The 17215-nt window shown below is 44.4% G+C and overlaps 1 protein-coding gene across 9 annotated transcripts in view; it reads right to left on the bottom strand.

Moving 5' to 3' along the window:
• The window catches only part of CEP250 (centrosomal protein 250), a 40629-nt gene extending 32699 nt beyond the window's left edge, over positions 1-7930 (bottom strand). For 4 of the 9 annotated variants that reach the window (XR_016018194.1, XM_088789174.1, XM_088789175.1 and 1 more), the window contains exons 1-3: positions 7801-7930; positions 813-1100; positions 302-358 (exon numbers count right to left, since the gene is read on the bottom strand). Coding sequence is in view for 3 of the 9 variants with exons in the window: in XM_088789174.1 (XP_088645300.1) it covers positions 302-358; positions 813-998 (243 nt within the window). In the remaining 6 variants the exon portion in view is untranslated. Of the gene's footprint in view, positions 1-301; positions 359-812; positions 1101-7800 lie in introns of those variants that run through there. The other 5 variants (XM_088789176.1, XM_088789177.1, XM_088789180.1 and 2 more) reach the window with 3 other exon arrangements.
• Between the last annotated feature and the right edge of the window lie 9285 nt (positions 7931-17215).

Consider the following 17215-nt stretch of genomic DNA (forward strand, 5'->3'; position numbering starts at 1 on the left):
ACAGATCAACACTGACACCTTCTGGATGAAAAATGCATTTCTTCCCTTTGATTCCACACCCCTTCCAATCTAAGTCTCCGGAAGCTGCGCTTTGTCCTTAAAGAGCCTAGGGCTGGAGTCTGATAGGCCAGGAATAGCTAGGTCCAATGAAGACATATGCGATACAACTCTCAGCAGCTGAAGAAGGAGAGGTTTCTCCCCAACACTGCTTTATCACGCCCCACCTCTCTTAGCCAGCAAATGAAGCCTAACAAGTATATTCACAGAGGACTCAGGGGGAACACAGAACAGCCTCACTCACCCCAGTGGCTTCCAGCTGCTTCTCCAGCTCTTGGCACCAGCTCCGGTACTGCAACACCTGAAGCAAACGGAGCAGGACGTGAGCAATGGGCACGACTGGTACAAACTGCCCAGTCCAAAGTCCCTCAAGAACTTCAGGCAAACCTGCTGTGAAGGGGGGACTGGGTGACGATAGCGAGGTAAGGCCATAGCATTTTGCAGTTTCCATATGGGCATCTAAATAATACTTTCTCTATGCCTTATGTATCAGAGAGACTAGATCATAGGCTTTGGAACCAGAAAACCTCGGGTCAGGAGAGCAAACCTAGACAACTAATTTAACCCGCATGTGTCATCTTTTAAAGGGAGATAATAAGTGTGTATCTCCTGGAGTAGGTGTGAGCATCAAAGGAGAGGCTGTTTGGGACATTCCCACCCAGGGTTCTGCCTCCGGCAACCCTTATTCCACCTTGGCACCCAGCTCTGAGAGGTGTTCTCCTCTCTTCCCCTCCCTCAAAGGGCAGCTGCCTCACCTTGGCCTGCAGCTTCCTCACAAGGGCTGCTTGCTTCTGCTGGGCCTCCTGGGAGCTCTTCAGCTTTCTCCAGGAGGCTGCCTGGTTCTCTGCCATCTGCTGCTGTAGTGCGAGCACTTGCTCCTCCAGCACCAGCTGCAGTGACTGGGGCTTCATGCTGTTCAACCCAGGGCCTCCTGTCTCCATGGGGGCACCAGACAATAAGCCCACAAGCCACTATGCAGCCAGAGGCTGTTCACTCCCAGCAGGGTCTCTACTCATTGTCTGCCACTTAAACCTCCTCTTGAGCTGAGGACCAAAGCACACAGTGGAGTTAAAAAGACTGTCTACATGACTCACATTTACTCACCAAATACTCATTAAGTCTGACAATGCTGGGTTGGACAAAGTAAAATAGGTTCCTTTACTACAGGACTGTGCAGAGCCTTTAAAATACTAAGATGGACCCTAATCTCTAAAGGGGGCTACGAGGAGCATCATCTCCTGAATGTCTTTGATCATGAAACAAGTTCACAGGACTAGTGTTTCCTGGCACGTCTTTTGGAACTCTGCACTAGAACAAGAGCTCCTGGTTTACCATTGCCTGGCATGGTGCCTAATAAACACTTGTCAAATGAATCACTGAAGGTGCTTAGTCTAACAGCAGAGATAGACACGATTACAACCCACGAAGTCCTCAGTTAACGTCATTGATAGGTCCTATGACTTCAAGTGAAATGCTGTATATCAAAACCAATTTACCACAGGCTAATTGATATACACAAGAGTTAAGTTCCTTTCGCATCTCATCATTATAAGGAAACAATGTTGAACTAAGTTATTTGAGGACCTGCAGTACGATGTAGTATGTTCAATAATAATAATAGAGACATCGCAGGATAGTATGGGAAAACAAAGGAAAGGCATTTAACCCAACCGGTGGGGGCGGGGGGCTGTGAACTGTATGAATGATCAATAGCATACTTAATGCTTGCTAAATGCTCCTATGGGTCAGTCACTTTGTAGGTTCTTTACAAGCACTAGTTCATTTTGTCATCACCAGATCCTTGAAACCTTCCAATGCTTTCCTATCACATTTCTGTGTAGGTATGATTACGACTGTATATATGGAAGAGGAAACTTAGAAAAATTAAGCAATTTGTCTTAGTTCATACAGGTGGCATTTGGTTGATTAGGGATTTGAACACAAATTTGTTTGACTCCTGACAAAGAAATGGAGCAGCAGGCATTTCCGGCAAGGGATCCAACAGAGAGAAGGAAGAAGGAACCAACTTCAGCACAATGGCAAACCCTCCTCACCCACCAGGAGCTGGGCCAAAACAGGGCAATGGGCCAACCTGCAGGCAGGGGAGGCCAGCCTAGGAGAGGGGGAGGCATGGTGGTCAAGAAGAGTTTGGGGTGCTCATCCAAGCTCTGCCTCTAATGGGCTCTGTGACCTCCAGCATGCCATTTCCTTTTTAGTCTCCTCATCCAAAAACGAGGGCACCCAGCTACATGACCTCTGAATTTCTCAGGCCTCTAAAACACATGATAATCCTATAATCTGAGGGTAGGGGGATAGGTTAGAATTCTCTCATTTTATTAACCCTGAGATTCGCACCAGTAGGGCTAAGGAATATCCATATCTCCAACTACCCATCAAGAAAATGGTATATACAGCAAATGCAAATCTAACATTTGCATATACAGTGGGAGTTTCAGGGGCCCCAAAATCTCTTTATGCGTCAAACATCACTTCCTATTGTGTCCTCCCAGACGTAGCTACACACACACACACACACACACACACACACACACACACACACACAGCCTAATGTCTATATTACATTTTATCATTATTATCTATTTTCTCTACTAATCTGTGAGTGCCTCAAAGGCAAGAGCTGAAGAAATGCATGTGGGCCTCATTCCGGGCAGACGTACACTCTTGGCCAGATGTCACAAATGTGGACTGCTGGCTCTTTTCAACCATCGTGTGGCCCATACAATAGTTTTTAAGAATTCAAGTTAGGTGCCAACATTTACCATTGGGAAAATGCATATAAAAATTCATAGGTCTGGAAAATCCGAATAGCTAGTGACCCCTGACCCACATTCCCACAAGGCAACAACCACCTGCAGTTGAACAGTCTCTGTCCCTTTTAGATAGAGCATATGCTCTCCATTTCACCAGTCTCCGCCCTCACCCCCGGCCTGTTCTCTCCCTCACATTGACAGCAGATTTCAGTTGTCATTTATCATTGCACTAGTGCTGTTGTTTTTCTTACAACAGAGGAAAACTCAGTTTCTTAACCCCCATTACCTCCCGGGAAACTGAAGATAACTGAGTTTGCAGAGCTTGTACAAGATAGTAAGGAAAGTGTATCAAGTAGGAAGAGCTGAGTGGCACCAATAAAGACGTAGTGGCATTAATGCTCCAGGCTGCCTCTTCTTAGCCTATAACGGAGTTAATACAGCTTTCCCCTGCACTTCAAACATTTTCCTTTTCTGCCCTTCCTTTCCACTAAGGCTGTGTCAAGCAACTCACCGTGGCTCTGCGAAACACTGGCTCAATCTCTCTCTGCTAGTTGGAAGCACAAATCTCCTGGGAGACAGCTCTCATTGCCAACACCACCACCACCAAAAGTACTTTCAAGAGACCTGAGGGGCCTTTTCTTTCCTAATACTGTGAGGGTTGGGTGAGGCATCTGTACACAGTGGGGGGCTCAGGGGACCCAAAGGCTCCCTCGCCCTTCTTTGAATCCTCCCCAGCAAATATTAGGTTGAACCATACGAAATTACCAATATTTGCCCTTTTCTACCTATAAAAGTGATCATTTCATGTAGTTCAACCTAATACCTCTGTAAGCAGTTCCCAGAATTCTCATATTAAATCCTCTTTTAGGATAAGGCTGCTGTTAACATAGAAACATTATCGGAGAAGGTGATAATCATACTTCAGCAAAGAAATGGAATTATATTAGAATTATAGGATTGTTTTACATTAGCAGATAATTTAAAATTTTTAGAGTTATTTAAAAATTTACTTCAACCCTCTCATTTTACAGATAAGGAAACTGAGGCTACACAGACGAAGTAACTTCATTTTGTTCACATTTTATTTATATGCCCCATTTACCTCAAAAAATGATTTGAAATTACAGCGAATGTACCATACAAATGTAAGAGGGGACACTGGATACAGGGTATATGGGAACTCTCTGTATTATGCACTTTTTCTGTAAATCTAAAATTGTTCTTAAAAATAAAGCTTATTCTTAAAATGGTCTGAAGTGTTGTATGATTAAAAAAAAATCCTCACAGAAAGGAAATTCACTATAACAAGAATAAATAGAGATAGGGGATAGAGAAAAATTACACCGGGAATCTTTCTGAAATTGAGATTTAGTTCCGAGCCTCCTCAAGACGCAGTTCAGTCCCCTTTTATTAACATACTGTCAGATCAGCCAGAGAATAAACTAGCACAGCTCCAAAAGAAGGGAGGTTTCGATGTCCCTCAGTAAAGGAAAAGGTCAGTAGTTGGCAAATGGTAACAGACTGGATGGCATTCAAATGAGATAATGGATGTCACTGTGCTTTGTAAACTGTAAACCACTGAAGAGATATTATCATCGTTGTAGGAAAAGGAAAAAGAATCACTTCTTTTCTACATTAATTTATTCCATCGACATTCATGAATTCCAGCTGCTCAGTTATCAGGCAGCCTGCCACAGTGACACAGAAATGAACGAGACCGACTTCCTACTCTCGCTAGGAACCGGGCTGGGAAGGGCAGTAACCGCTGCACCTACGATAGAAAGTGGCAGGAGAGTGATATAAATTATGTATTTTGTCTCCCTTCATTCAAAATACTCTAACATGAGTATTTAAATAAAGTTTAAAGTAGAAGCAACATCACCTACACTTGGAGTAGAGGTGTATGCGTAAATGCTTAGCATGGACTGAGATGTGGACTGGTATTATTATTAGGTTGGTGTCAAAGTCATTGCGGTTTTGGCAATTGTTTTTAACCTTTTAAACCGCACTGACTTTGGCACCAACCTGATAAATAGAAATTGTTACTTATAGCAAAAAAGGAAAAACACTTCAGGGCACAAACGTTTTATTTCCCTGAGCAAAGGAATTATACATATTTGTCTGCAGAGATAATTTGTTTCTTATTCCAGAAAAAAAAGAGAAAAATTAGCATGCGGCTCCTTATCTAAATCTCATACATGGGGTTTCTCTCTGTTCTCCTCCCACCTCTCTGGCCTCTCCCTCCAGTCTCCTTTGCTGGTTCCTCCTCATCTCCCCAACAGCTAAGGTTGGAGGTCCCAGGGCTCAGGCTTCAGACCTCTTCTCCATCTACCTTCATTTCCTAGGTTAATCTTATCCAGTTTCACGGCTTAAAATAGCACCTATACACCCAGGACTCCCATGGTTACACTTCCCTCTGGAACGTCACACTCCTATACTAAATCCAAACATCCATTTAACTTCTCCACATAGATGTCTAACAGGCATCTCAAAGTTAACTTGTCTAAAAATGAACTCCTACCCCTCCTAGCTTCCCCATTGCAGTAAATGACAATTCCATCCTTCTGGATGCTCAAGCCAAAAGCCTTAAAGTCATACTGACTCCATTGTCCCACACCCTATAACCAATCCATCAGCAAATCCTGTGGACACTCAGGCAGCCCTGTGAAGAGGCCCAGTGGTAAGGAAGCATCTTGGGAGCAGATCACCCATCAGCTTGACTGCAATCTCCTGAGAGACCCTACGCCAGAAACACCCAGCTAAGCTGCTCCTGAATTTCTGAACCATACTGTATGAGATAATAAATGGTTGTTCTTTCAAGCTGCTAAGTTTTGGGATAATTCCTTGCTCAGCAATAGATAACTAATACATCTGGATTACTGCAAAAGCTTCCTAGACAGTAGCGATATATTCACCCTTGCTTCCAAATTTACTTTTTCTCAACAGAGTAGTCAGAGTGATCCTTTTAAAAGTGACAGATGATGCCATTCAGAACCTTCCAATGGCTATTCAGAATAAAATCCAAAATCATTATAAGGGCCTCCAGTGTCCTAATTATTGGATCCTAGCATCCAATTCCACTTCTTACTCCTCTCCTCTTTACTCACACCCTCCTTGGAACCTAACAAGTCACACACTCATCTCAGGGTCTCACCTTCATGATTCAATTCCTTACCAGATTCAGGTCTGTCTGTTCAAATGTTACCTTTTCAGTAAGTTGTTTCCTAACCACCCAGTATAAAATACCCCCACCCTTCACACAAACTGGTATTTCTGTTTACCATGACTTATCTGTCCCCATCCGATTATGTGTAATATACTTATCAGCATGTAAATTTCCCAAGTGCAACAACGTTGTTTTATTGACTGCTGTATTCCCAGCTCCTAAAACAGTGGCTGGTATATAGCAGATACCTAAATATTTGACTGAATGAATGCACATAAAGACTTTAGGTAACATGATCCATATCACCACTGGTCTTGCAAAATGCTGACAGTTCTATTACCATCTATAATGTAAAAAGCAGATCACATAGTTTGTGCAGCACTTTCCTCTCTCACAACAATTACAGCAACCTTCTAAAAATCCCTTTGAAACAAAGTTATCCTCATTTTACAGACAAGAAAACTGAGGTTCAAAAAATAAAAAGGATATAACTGGTCAGTGGCAGAGCAAAGATTAAATCCCAATCTGCTTCCAAACTCTATACCCTCTCCGTTACACTAATTGGCCTCCTAATTTATGAAATATGAAATCAAAGTTCTGGGAGGGGCACTTCCTAAAGGGTGAAATAATGAGATCTAGGTCTGCGGATCTCTGATGGAAAAGGAGCAAAGAAAGGTAGAGTGTGACTGAAGGAACAGAGAGGGCTAGAGCAGCTTCTAGCCTGGGTTTTGTCATGACCTCACTTTATATATTCGAGAACATTAATTCTCCTTCCTAAGCCTTCTCAGTAAAAGGTGTGCATCACAATCCTGGGGCTACGTGTCTCCATGAGTCATGGGGCTAATGTAATGACCAAATCAACAGACATCTACTGAACCCAAAGGCAATTTAGTGAAATTATCACATGCTCTGCAGACAGCCTAGAATTCATTTCCCAGCACCATTTACTGATTTGTGGGACTCTAGGCAAATTGAGCTGAGTGCCTCAGCTTCTTCCTGCATAAAATTTGAAGATATAGGAGTAGGTCAGTGCAAAAGTAATTGCGGTTTAAGAGGTTAAAAACAATTGCAAAAACCGCAATTGCTTTTGCATCAACTTAATGAACCCACCTTGTGGAATTGCTGAGATTAAATGGGACTTTACATGTGATGCATTTAGTAGCACCTGACACTTTAATACTCAGTAAATATTAGCTATTATCATCATGTGCTAGCCCCTGGGATATAGAGATGAAAAACGCAAGGCATAACGCCCCAACAAGTGCATGGGAGTAAAAGAGGGGCAGGAAAAGTAACTCGGTACAATGAGTGCAAAAACCAAGCAGCAAGATGAACTCTACCAGCAGAAAGGCTGGGGAAGCTTTCCGAGAAAGTGATATTTGAGTTGGGTCGCGAAGAATGAGTTCCAGAGCGGGGCGGCGGGTGGGACTGGGCTTTCGGACAGATCTCGTGCAAAACCCTAAGGGCAGAGGGAGCCGCAAAATTCCGGGAGCCCGGAGCGAGATGGGCCGCAGAGCGCAGCGCCGCATCCTGACAACCCCGGGCTCGTCGGCTGTTGGAATCGAGGATCGGGAAGATCCCTTTCTGCGCGGACTGGAGCCTAGAGTGGTGGCGGCAGCAGGACGCGGAGGCAGGGGCCGGAGCCCTAGGGCAGGTCCCGATCCCTCTCTGGGCCTCGGGTTCCTCCCGGGGAACCGAAGGCCGCTGCCCGAACGGGATTCCCTAAGGAGCCCTAAGCGGGCGGGTCTCTGGGCCTCGGACCGTTAACCCGAGCACCTCCCGCCTGCCCTTGAGGCCCCTCCTCACCACGCTCGGGTTCCGCAGAATCCTAGCCCGTTCCTCCGCGCCGGAGCGGCTGAAGCCGCGGCTAAGGCCGGGCGGGGGGCGGGGGCCCACCACCCCACTGGGGCCCAGACCCCGCCCCCCAAACTCCCGCCCTTTCCGAGGGCCCCGCCCCCCCAGCAGTGTGCCTATAGGCGGACGGCGCCACTTGGAGGCCTCCCGCCATGTTGAGTACTGGCATCCGATTTACTGGAGTGGTCCAGAAGGAGAGGGGGATTACATTAGGAGAAGTTAAGATTCCCTAGACAGAATGAGGACAGCCATGGCTTCTGGGTTCGAGCAAGGGAAGTTTTGGTAACAGGAAAAACCTTGCCCTCAATCATCCCACGTTTGGCTTTGGGGTTACACACTGCGCATGTGTGAGGTCACCTGGTTTTAGGTGCGCCTGCGCACTGTTCCACCCACAAATGGAGTGCAATTAACAGCTGCGTGAAGAATTAGGGAATGACTCCTGGGTGGCAATAAAAACTTCAGGGCGACCCGTTCTGGGGTTTTCTTACCTTCAGAGCCGAAGCTCCAAGCCGCCTCAGGCAACAACACTCACAGCGTAGTGTCGTTTGAACACACAGCACTGTTTTCTCCCACGATTTTGCACCGGGTGTTTTCTTTGCCTGAATGTCTGGAGAACTGCAGTTTGTCTAATGCGTAAACCTTACTTGAGTCTAGAGGATTCTTCCTTCTTTGACCCACTCAGGCGTTATTCTCATAGCATTTTGTAGATAATAATGTACTTTCTTAAGAGTTGTAAATTCCATTTACCTTCCACTCAGTCGTTCTAAATTTTTAGTTGGGATTGAAAAAAACAACACCCCACCACCACCACCACCACCCCACACACAAAACTGGGGAACGTCTTAAAATTCAGACACTCGGATTCCACCCCTAGAGAGTCGGGTGGAGCCCAAAAATCTGCATTTCAGCAAATACCCCAGGTGATTCTGATGCAGCAGAAACACATTTTGAGAAGCACTACGTGAGGATGCATTTCTAGCACCCATCATAAGGCTTGGTACAAAATAGGTGCTCAGTAAGTGCTAAGTGAGTAAATAGACGGATGGATGGATAGACAGCAGGAGTGAAACAGGAAATGCACAGCAGAAGGAAACACTTTGATAAGAGCTATATTGTATCTTTTCTCCTGTAAGAACACGAAAAAGTTCTTAATAGTTACTTTGAGAAAAAGATAACGTAAATGGGGCTTAAAGGGAGGGAGGGCACTGATTCTGAAAGGCAAACAATTTACAGAGGGAAGATGAAATATGCTAGACACTGGATAGAGAAACAGATGCAAAGAATCAGTGGTGTGGGAATCCATCCCAGGGAAATACTCACACAACAGGTACTGTGTAAGAATGTTCAGTACAACAGTATATGGAATGGAGAGAAATGAAACAACCTGAATGTTACACACACCAAACTCTTCTGTCCCAGGACCTTTGCCCTCTTCTTAGACCACTTTCCCCCCGGCTCTTGGCTTAGCTGATAGCTTCCTCTCTTTCACGTCTCATCTTAAATGATACTTCCTCAGCTAGGTCTTATCTAAAGTAATGCACTATCATTTTCTATCACAATATTCTGTTTCTTTCATAGTACTTTCCAGTTTTTGTTAGTTTGTTTATTTACATATTATCCTCCCCCCACTTCTAAAATTAAAACTTCATGAGGATGGAAGACTATGTTTGACTTATTCCTAGCATTTAGCCCAGAGCCTGACACACGATGCTAATAAATAAGCATCCATTGAATGAATGAATCAAGTCAACCTCAGTGTTACAAAGGTTAATGACATAAAATCCATCAGCAAATACACAGTACATTTTAAGACCATGAGGAGCAAACATAGCTTTCAGACTACCAAGACAAGGGTAAATGGAGTAGAAATGTATTAAAACCAAACAGTAATCTTTGATCTTTGTAAACGGGGATTCATTCATTCACTCCCTTATTGATTTATTCATTCACCAGCAAGCATTTAATGAACATCTACTGTGTACTAGTACTGGATAATACAATGTATTAACGTCAAGTTAGAAATTGTATTAAAACAAAACAAACTAGAACAACTGGGTGTTTTGTCTGGACCAAAGAAGGCTCTGAGAATACATCAGCCTTCAAATGTCCTACAAAGTGCCAGGAACATTTGGGACAAAGAAACAGGTGTACATATACATCACTTGAATTGCTTGGGACCCAAGAGACATATGGGAAAAGACTTAATCCAGACACAGATAGAGTCTGGCCATGTTCAAACCTGTCTAATAAACCAGAATGGGGAGAAGTCTTCAAAGGAGGCTGGAGTGGACGGACAGACAATGGGTTAGTTGAAAGCAAACCAACCCTGGTCCCCTCTGGATGAACTAGGCTTCTTCCCCTATGTCCTAAATTCCATCTCTGGGAACATACTTTATATCCTAACCCTCTCCCAGGGGCTGTAATATGGATCCTGTACCCCAGCCCAGCTCATTATTTATAGATATTTCCTCTGTCCCGTGCCAAGAAGCTGCCCTGACTGACTGATTTTTCTTTCTTTTTAAAATTATATATGTGAAATTTCAAAGTGAGGTGCTAAAAATATATATATTTTTTTCTAACAGCCTAAAATCTGTTTTAATGTTCTTAGATCCCTTATATATAGGGTCAGGAGATTTGAAGGATAGAGAATGTACGTGGAGACATTTCTGGCAGTGAGTCCCCACCCTTCTTGGGGAAGGTCATGGGGGTGTTACTTTTAACTGCTCCAGCCAAGTGATCTGGGGGAGAGGACTTCCATGAAAGTTTGAGGTGCCAAATCTGTCTCCATTGCAATTGGGGAGCATAGTGACTGGATATATACCTCCTGCCTGGGAAATCTAGCAACAAGAGACAAACATGCCAACTACTTTGATGGCAGACCCAAGAGGTTGCTGCTTTGTTGGGGTTGGCCTGCTCTCCCAAATTTGTCAGGGAATGTTTTCTGTAAGCCAGATGTGGGCTACGTGAGAAAAAGAGAGACTGCATAGGCCCACCCTGGGTCCTGTTCAGTAGGGCCTCCTACTGGGGTAAAGGGACCCCAGAAGTAAGAAAAAAAATTACCATTGGTAATAGTGATGTCTTTACTAAGGGAAAGGAGCCCAGCAGAACCTCTAAAAGCACCCCATGATGCTTTGATGGTGCACAGGACTAGCTATAAACATCTTCCAGACCCAGAAAGCACAAAGTTAGCTACAGTACTAGTTCAAAGAAGACTTTTCCACTCCTTTCCCCACATTCCTCTCCATGTCAGCACCCTGAGTGACTGAAGTGAGCTGAGGATGACAGAGCGGAAAAATTAAGGGAAAACCCCCCCAATCATTCCCCTCTTTCTTATTGTAGGCTAACAGTCTGAAGCAGAGCCAGAGGCACCGAAAGGATACAGTCTCTTGTCATAGATTGTGAACAACTTGCTGCTGTCCATATGAGTCCATTCATTCATCATTAAACAGATAGTGATTGAGTACCTACTATGTGCCAAATCCTGAGTTAGACACAGGGAGAGACACAAAGAACAATAACACATAGACCCTGCCTAGGGCCTCAGTTCACAAACTCACACGGGAGGCAGGTGAGTAAACAACTATTTCACATACATGTAGTTTGGTAAATTCTATGAAGAGGGAGTGGCTGGCTTCATAGCGACAGTGACATTATACCCGATGATGAAGGATAAATCTTCCCAGCAGACAAAGGCGGGAAGGGCATTTCAAGCAGTGTGCGTGTATGTGCTGTGCAAGAGCATGGGATGTTTGAAGAATGCCAAGAATTTCCTCTGGGCGCTGTTCTTGGTGATTCTGCTCCCTGGTTGGATTGAATCTCCTTGGATTGGATAATCAGGTGATAATACAATACCCTTCATCAGATGGACATTTTCCTCTTCTCCTGAACCTGCCTCAGTGGGCAGGTCTCATTCCAGTCCTGTTAATTTAATAAACTTCGCTATTGTTTGAATTTTTAAAAAATAAGCAGGATTTAATTTTGTAATTAAAATATATTTAGTATGCATACTTCAATAAAAAGCTTTTTAAAAAGCTTATATTGCATAGAAAGTCATCCAGGAGACTGATAAGAGTGGTTGCTTCTGAGAAGGATTTGAAAGAACTGGGGTCTGGGGTGGGATAGAAACTTCCTGTGTATTCTTTTGTACTGTTTGAAACTTTATCATCATGAATTTGCATTACTTTTCTATCTAATGAGTATTCCTTTTTAAAAGTGTTAAAATCATTTTTAAAATAAAGAAAAAATATTTTAAATAAAGAATAAAAGTGAAAAAAATGTATGGTTACTTTGTTCACACCCCACACCCGCAACAGACAGAAACACAGATTCACACAGTTTCCAGATCGTAGTATGTACGGTATGTGCGGCCGTACATGAACTGGACTGACAGGACAGAAGGCCCACGCTTGGACAGGGTGCAATTCCCGAGGAGCTCAGCTGGGGGAGCCATTGAGAGCTCACCGGACGAAAGCCCAGAGCACTGGCAACTCCGGCAGTTTAAACAATACAAACCAGACTGGAGGCTGGGAAGAGGTTTAGGCGGCTGTCCTCTTGCATGGGCTCCCTGGATGGGGACAGGTCAGACGCCACAGATTAGAAGAAATGCAGATGGAGGGTCCGGGACTCTGAGCCCTCCTCCCAGCCAACCCCTAACGTGGTGTGATATAGTAAGAAAGGTCAGTTCTCCCTCGCTGTGGGAAGAGCGCTGATTTCAGAGTCAGGTGCCTGGGTCCAATCCTACCTCCGTCATTTCTAGCTTAAAAAAAAAAAAATTCAATTTTGTGCCAGTCATTTAACTTCTCTGAGACTCAATTTCCTCATTCGTGAAACAGGGACAATGTTAACAACAGAATCTTTTTTAAACTGTAATTTATGGAGCACCTACTATATACTCGTCACTGAAAGAAAGGTGCTTTACGTATGTAAATAAATTTAGCTCTTATAACCAGTCTGTGAAACAGATATTTTTATCCTCATTTTAGATGTAAAGAAACAGGTTCAGAGAAATGGTTTTTTTAAATGTAAATAATAGCTAACATTTGTGTAGTGTTTACTGTGAATGTGGTCACTGTCCTAACTTGACTCACAACAACGTAACTCATAACAACTCTATGAAATAGGTGTATTATTATTATCATTATTATTATTCTCATTTTGTACATGAGGAAACTGAGGCACAGAGGGTTTAAATAATTAGCCTGAAATTACATAGCTGGTGAATTGGGGAGCTAGGATTTGAAGGCAAGTAGCTCAGCTGTTACAAATTAGACAACTCTCCTATTTAAAACCCTCCACTGGGTTTCCCACTGCACTAAAAATAAAATCCAGCTTCCTTTCTCTGGCTTGGAAGGTCATACTCGATGTGGTCCTGGCATGATCTGACCTCATCTCCTGTCATTCCCCTCTTTATTCACCAACCTCACACCAACTTCTCATGGTTCCTCAGATATGCCAAGCATATTCCTACCTCAGGGCCTTTGTATTTGCTGTGCTCTCCACCTGGAATGATCACCTCCCAGACTCTTGTATAGCTCATGCCACCACTACATCTGGATCTCTGCTCAAATGTCACCCCTCTCAAAGAGACATTCCTATCTATGAGTACAAGAGACATCCCTTTGACTCTGCTTAATTTTTCTTCACAGCACTTAGAATTCTCCGAAGTTATGCATTTGTTTGCTTATTTGTCTATTTCTCCCACCAGATTGTTAGTGCAGACTTGGTTGTCTTGTCCACTGCTAGAGATCCGGTGCCCAGACCGGGGACTTCCCCATGGTAGACAGCCAGTATACAGTTGCTGGGTAATTAAGTACATAAATGAATGAATACCCCAGGTCACGCAATTGGTTAGTGGCAGAGCCAGGACACAGACTGAGTTGTCTGATGCTGGAGCCTATGCTCTTAATCACTGCGATGTGTTGGACTGACTCCGAGAGATCGCAGGAAGTTCTGACAGTATCGTGGATGTAAAACCACTTCGAAAATTGCTAAGTGTTTGCGGGGAAAAAAGCAAAGGATTATTATTATTATCATCATTATGCAGTTTACTGTTGGCTTATCTGTGAAATGGGGTAATCATACTCTGGCCTGCCTGTTTTAAGAGGATGTTTTGTGGAATGCCAGTGAGATAAGGGATGGGGAAGCATGTATAAGAGTTATAGGCTTTACATGGTAGAAGGGACTGTAAAGATTATTTCCATGCCAGTGGCTTCCCAAGGCTCCCATCCTCTGCCTTGCGTTTGACATTAATATTGCTGACAGGAGAGGGGGAGGTAGGGGGACATGGGGGCCTGAGGGACTCTGCATCCCAGTAATTAAACATGTTGGGACTGAAGCGCTGCCAGCAGCAGCATCTGGTTGCAATTACCAGAGGGGACCGAAGTGATTAGTCACCTTTATAGTGAGAGCCAGGCCGGTCCCCTGGGCTCCTCCCTGGAGAGGGCCTTCTAAGCAAGCTCTGAGTCCCTTTTCCATGCTTCCACCCCACTTCTGGGTTCCCTGGTCCTCAAACAATAGCCCCTGATCTGACACTCCTCCATGTCCCCAAAGTCCCAGCGCGTTTGGATGAGACCTTGACCGAAAGCCAAGAATACTGTAATTGCCTTTACCACCCTTTTACTGCTTGTTGTGTTTCTAGGGCCAGGTTAGGACTCTTGGGTAAAAAATGTGTCAAAGCAGGAACTGGGCTTAAAAAGTAATTTAACCTTTCTGAACATCAGTTTCTTTACCTGCAAATTGTGGGACTAACAGTACCTTCATCATAGAGTTGTTGTGAATATAAATAAGATAAAAATGTGGTGGGATACAAAGGCCAAAGTCTAATTTACTAGAGTATGTGCTCAGTAAATAGTAGCTGTTATTAATATTTGCCAGGCGCTAGGCTAATCACTTTTTATGATTCATTTCATTGAATCCCCATAAAAACCCTGTGAGTAGGTACTGTCATGATGCTTGTTCAGTTTCAGAGAGGTTTAGAGGGTGCCAAAGATCATACAATGCACCAAACCACATAGCAGAACTGGAACTCAAAACCTGGACTTCTCGTCTCCAGAGTCCTTGCTCTTTATCAAACACTGGGCAGAGGTGTCTTGGTTGTTTGATTCATTCATCTCTTCCTTTATTCACTCGCTCGAGCTTACAAAGTGCCTACTAGATGGCAAGAGAGAATCCCTCCCTTTAAGAAACTCAGAGTCCAGCAGGGAAGGCACAATATGTCCACAAATAACTATACCTTAAAGCAGAAAATGATGGCTTTTATATATAAGGGCTCATTAGCGATTTCTTCATCCATTCAACACATACTGAGAATTTGCTATGTGCTGGGCCCTGTGCCCAGCACTGGGAATAATTGAAAGATAATTATAGTACAGTCTAGTCATAATCTAATGGGGGAGACAGATATGTAAATAAATTATTACAGTTATAAGGAATTAAGTTATGATTTTAAAAAAAACATGAAAAAAATACAGAGTGGAAGAAATGAACTGTGTTCAAGGCAGGGGGCAGGGGCAGACTGGATAATCTTTGAGCTACCAAAGTGGAAAGGGGCGCAGAAAATGCATGATGACAATTCAGGAGTGGGTGTTTTCTGGTGGATGAGGGAAGGCTTCATGGAGGAGAGGGCTCATGAATTGGCACTTTTCAAAGCGTAGGTTTTAGAGAGAAGGGTTGGAACAGAGCGATCCTAAAGGCAGAGAGGAGGATTGAGACAGTGAGATGGGGGTGGGAAGGGGTGGGAGATGGGAGGTTGGGGGGGGTGGAGAAGAGGGAAAAATGCCAGAGATGACTGCTTAAATGGGGACAAGTCCAAAGGGAAGTCAAGTGTTGAGCACCTGGGCAGCTGGAGGGATAGTAATGAATTTAGCTCTTCCTTAAAGCTCTCCCAAAGAGTGCCTGGTGGTGCATTTGTCCTTTGAGATGGGAAGATGGCGCTCTACTGGGTTTTCTGACTCAGGTGCACCAGGTGAAGCCTGACATGCCAAGTTCTGCTGCTGGACTCTGCAGATCAGCAGGGATCTAGGAGTGTCACAGTGAAAGGGCTGATCGGGCACCTGGACATTCCCAGCTGTGAGTTTCATCTTCTTTCATTCATCAAGCACTTACTGAACTTCTACTCTGTGCCAGCTTATGCTGGGAAACCAATCTGGGGACGTTAGAGTATGAGCAGATCTCTGTCAGGCAGGCTCAAAGAATCTCACATTAAGAAGGAAGCCTGCCTGACTACTGCTTCCACTGCTGCTACACCTTTTACAATGTGACAAGTGTAGCAAAATGCACAGGAGGAGGTAATTGGCTCTGTCTGGGGATCAGGGAAGGCTTCCCTGAGGAGGTGAATTTTCAGCTGAAGTTTTCAGGATGAGGAAGACTTCCTCCAGTTGTGGGAGTGAAAGGAGGGTATTCCAGGTGAAGGGAGCAGCTTTCCCCCATGAGTCCAGCTGGAATTCAGACTTCTTTCAGACCTACCAGAAAAGTATCATTGTGGGAAATCATTTTTCCAGCCTCCTGCAGGGGCCGCTGCTGCCCCAGGCTGGGTCAGCCACTGCCAGTCCCATCCAACAAAACGACAAGTCTGGCTTTGCTGGGGGGTGGTAGTGAGGTACACCCTGGACCTGCCTCCATCCAAGAAGTGTGCTCTGAAGTGGCAGTGTCCCCCAAAGCCTGAAGAAATCATCTGAGCTCAGTCAATGGCATTTGGGGGGAGGGGTGTAGTGGGTACTGATAGTTCTCTCTCTGGGTCACCACAAGTTTATTAAAATAAAAGAAACGGTGGGTAAATGCTGCCATCTGTGCTGCCCCCCCCCCAACAACAAATCAGGCCCCAGACTAGACACAGGGTTTGAAACTGCTTTAAAAACACCCCAAGGACTTAGCTGAAAACCCACACTCCCCATGCTTCTGGGGCTTAAGATCTTTGAGTCCATGCCTCAGCATCTCTCTCTCCTAAAGAAGGTGGGGTGGGCTGCCCCGTGAGGTGGAGGTGAAGACCCCTGAGTCTGCTCCATGGACCGAGGGGCCCCCTAAGCCTAGAGTCACGCTTCGGGGCTCTGTGCCAAGAGCCCCCGTGAGCCATGGCCTCGAAAGGGCAGCGGTGATTTTTTTCACATAAATATATCGCACTTAAATGAGTTTAGACAGCATGACATCAGAGAGTAATTAAATTGGTTTGGGTTGGAATTCCGTTTCCAATTCCTGAGTTCAGGTTTGTAAAAGATTTTTCTGAGCACCTGCAGGCGTGTGTGTGTGTGTGTGTGTGTGTGTGTGTGTGAAGTATTTTCACTGGAAAGGATTCAAAAGTTAAAAAAAAAAAAAACTGGAGCACACAGGCAGCATTACGCCATTCTTCCTTCTTGGAAAAATCCCTCAGCCT

Source organism: Rhinolophus sinicus, chromosome 13 (assembly GCF_057876585.1).
Source record: "Rhinolophus sinicus isolate RSI-liver-muscle chromosome 13, RSI-T2T, whole genome shotgun sequence".
In the NCBI taxonomy this organism is placed as follows: domain Eukaryota; kingdom Metazoa; phylum Chordata; class Mammalia; order Chiroptera; family Rhinolophidae; genus Rhinolophus; species Rhinolophus sinicus.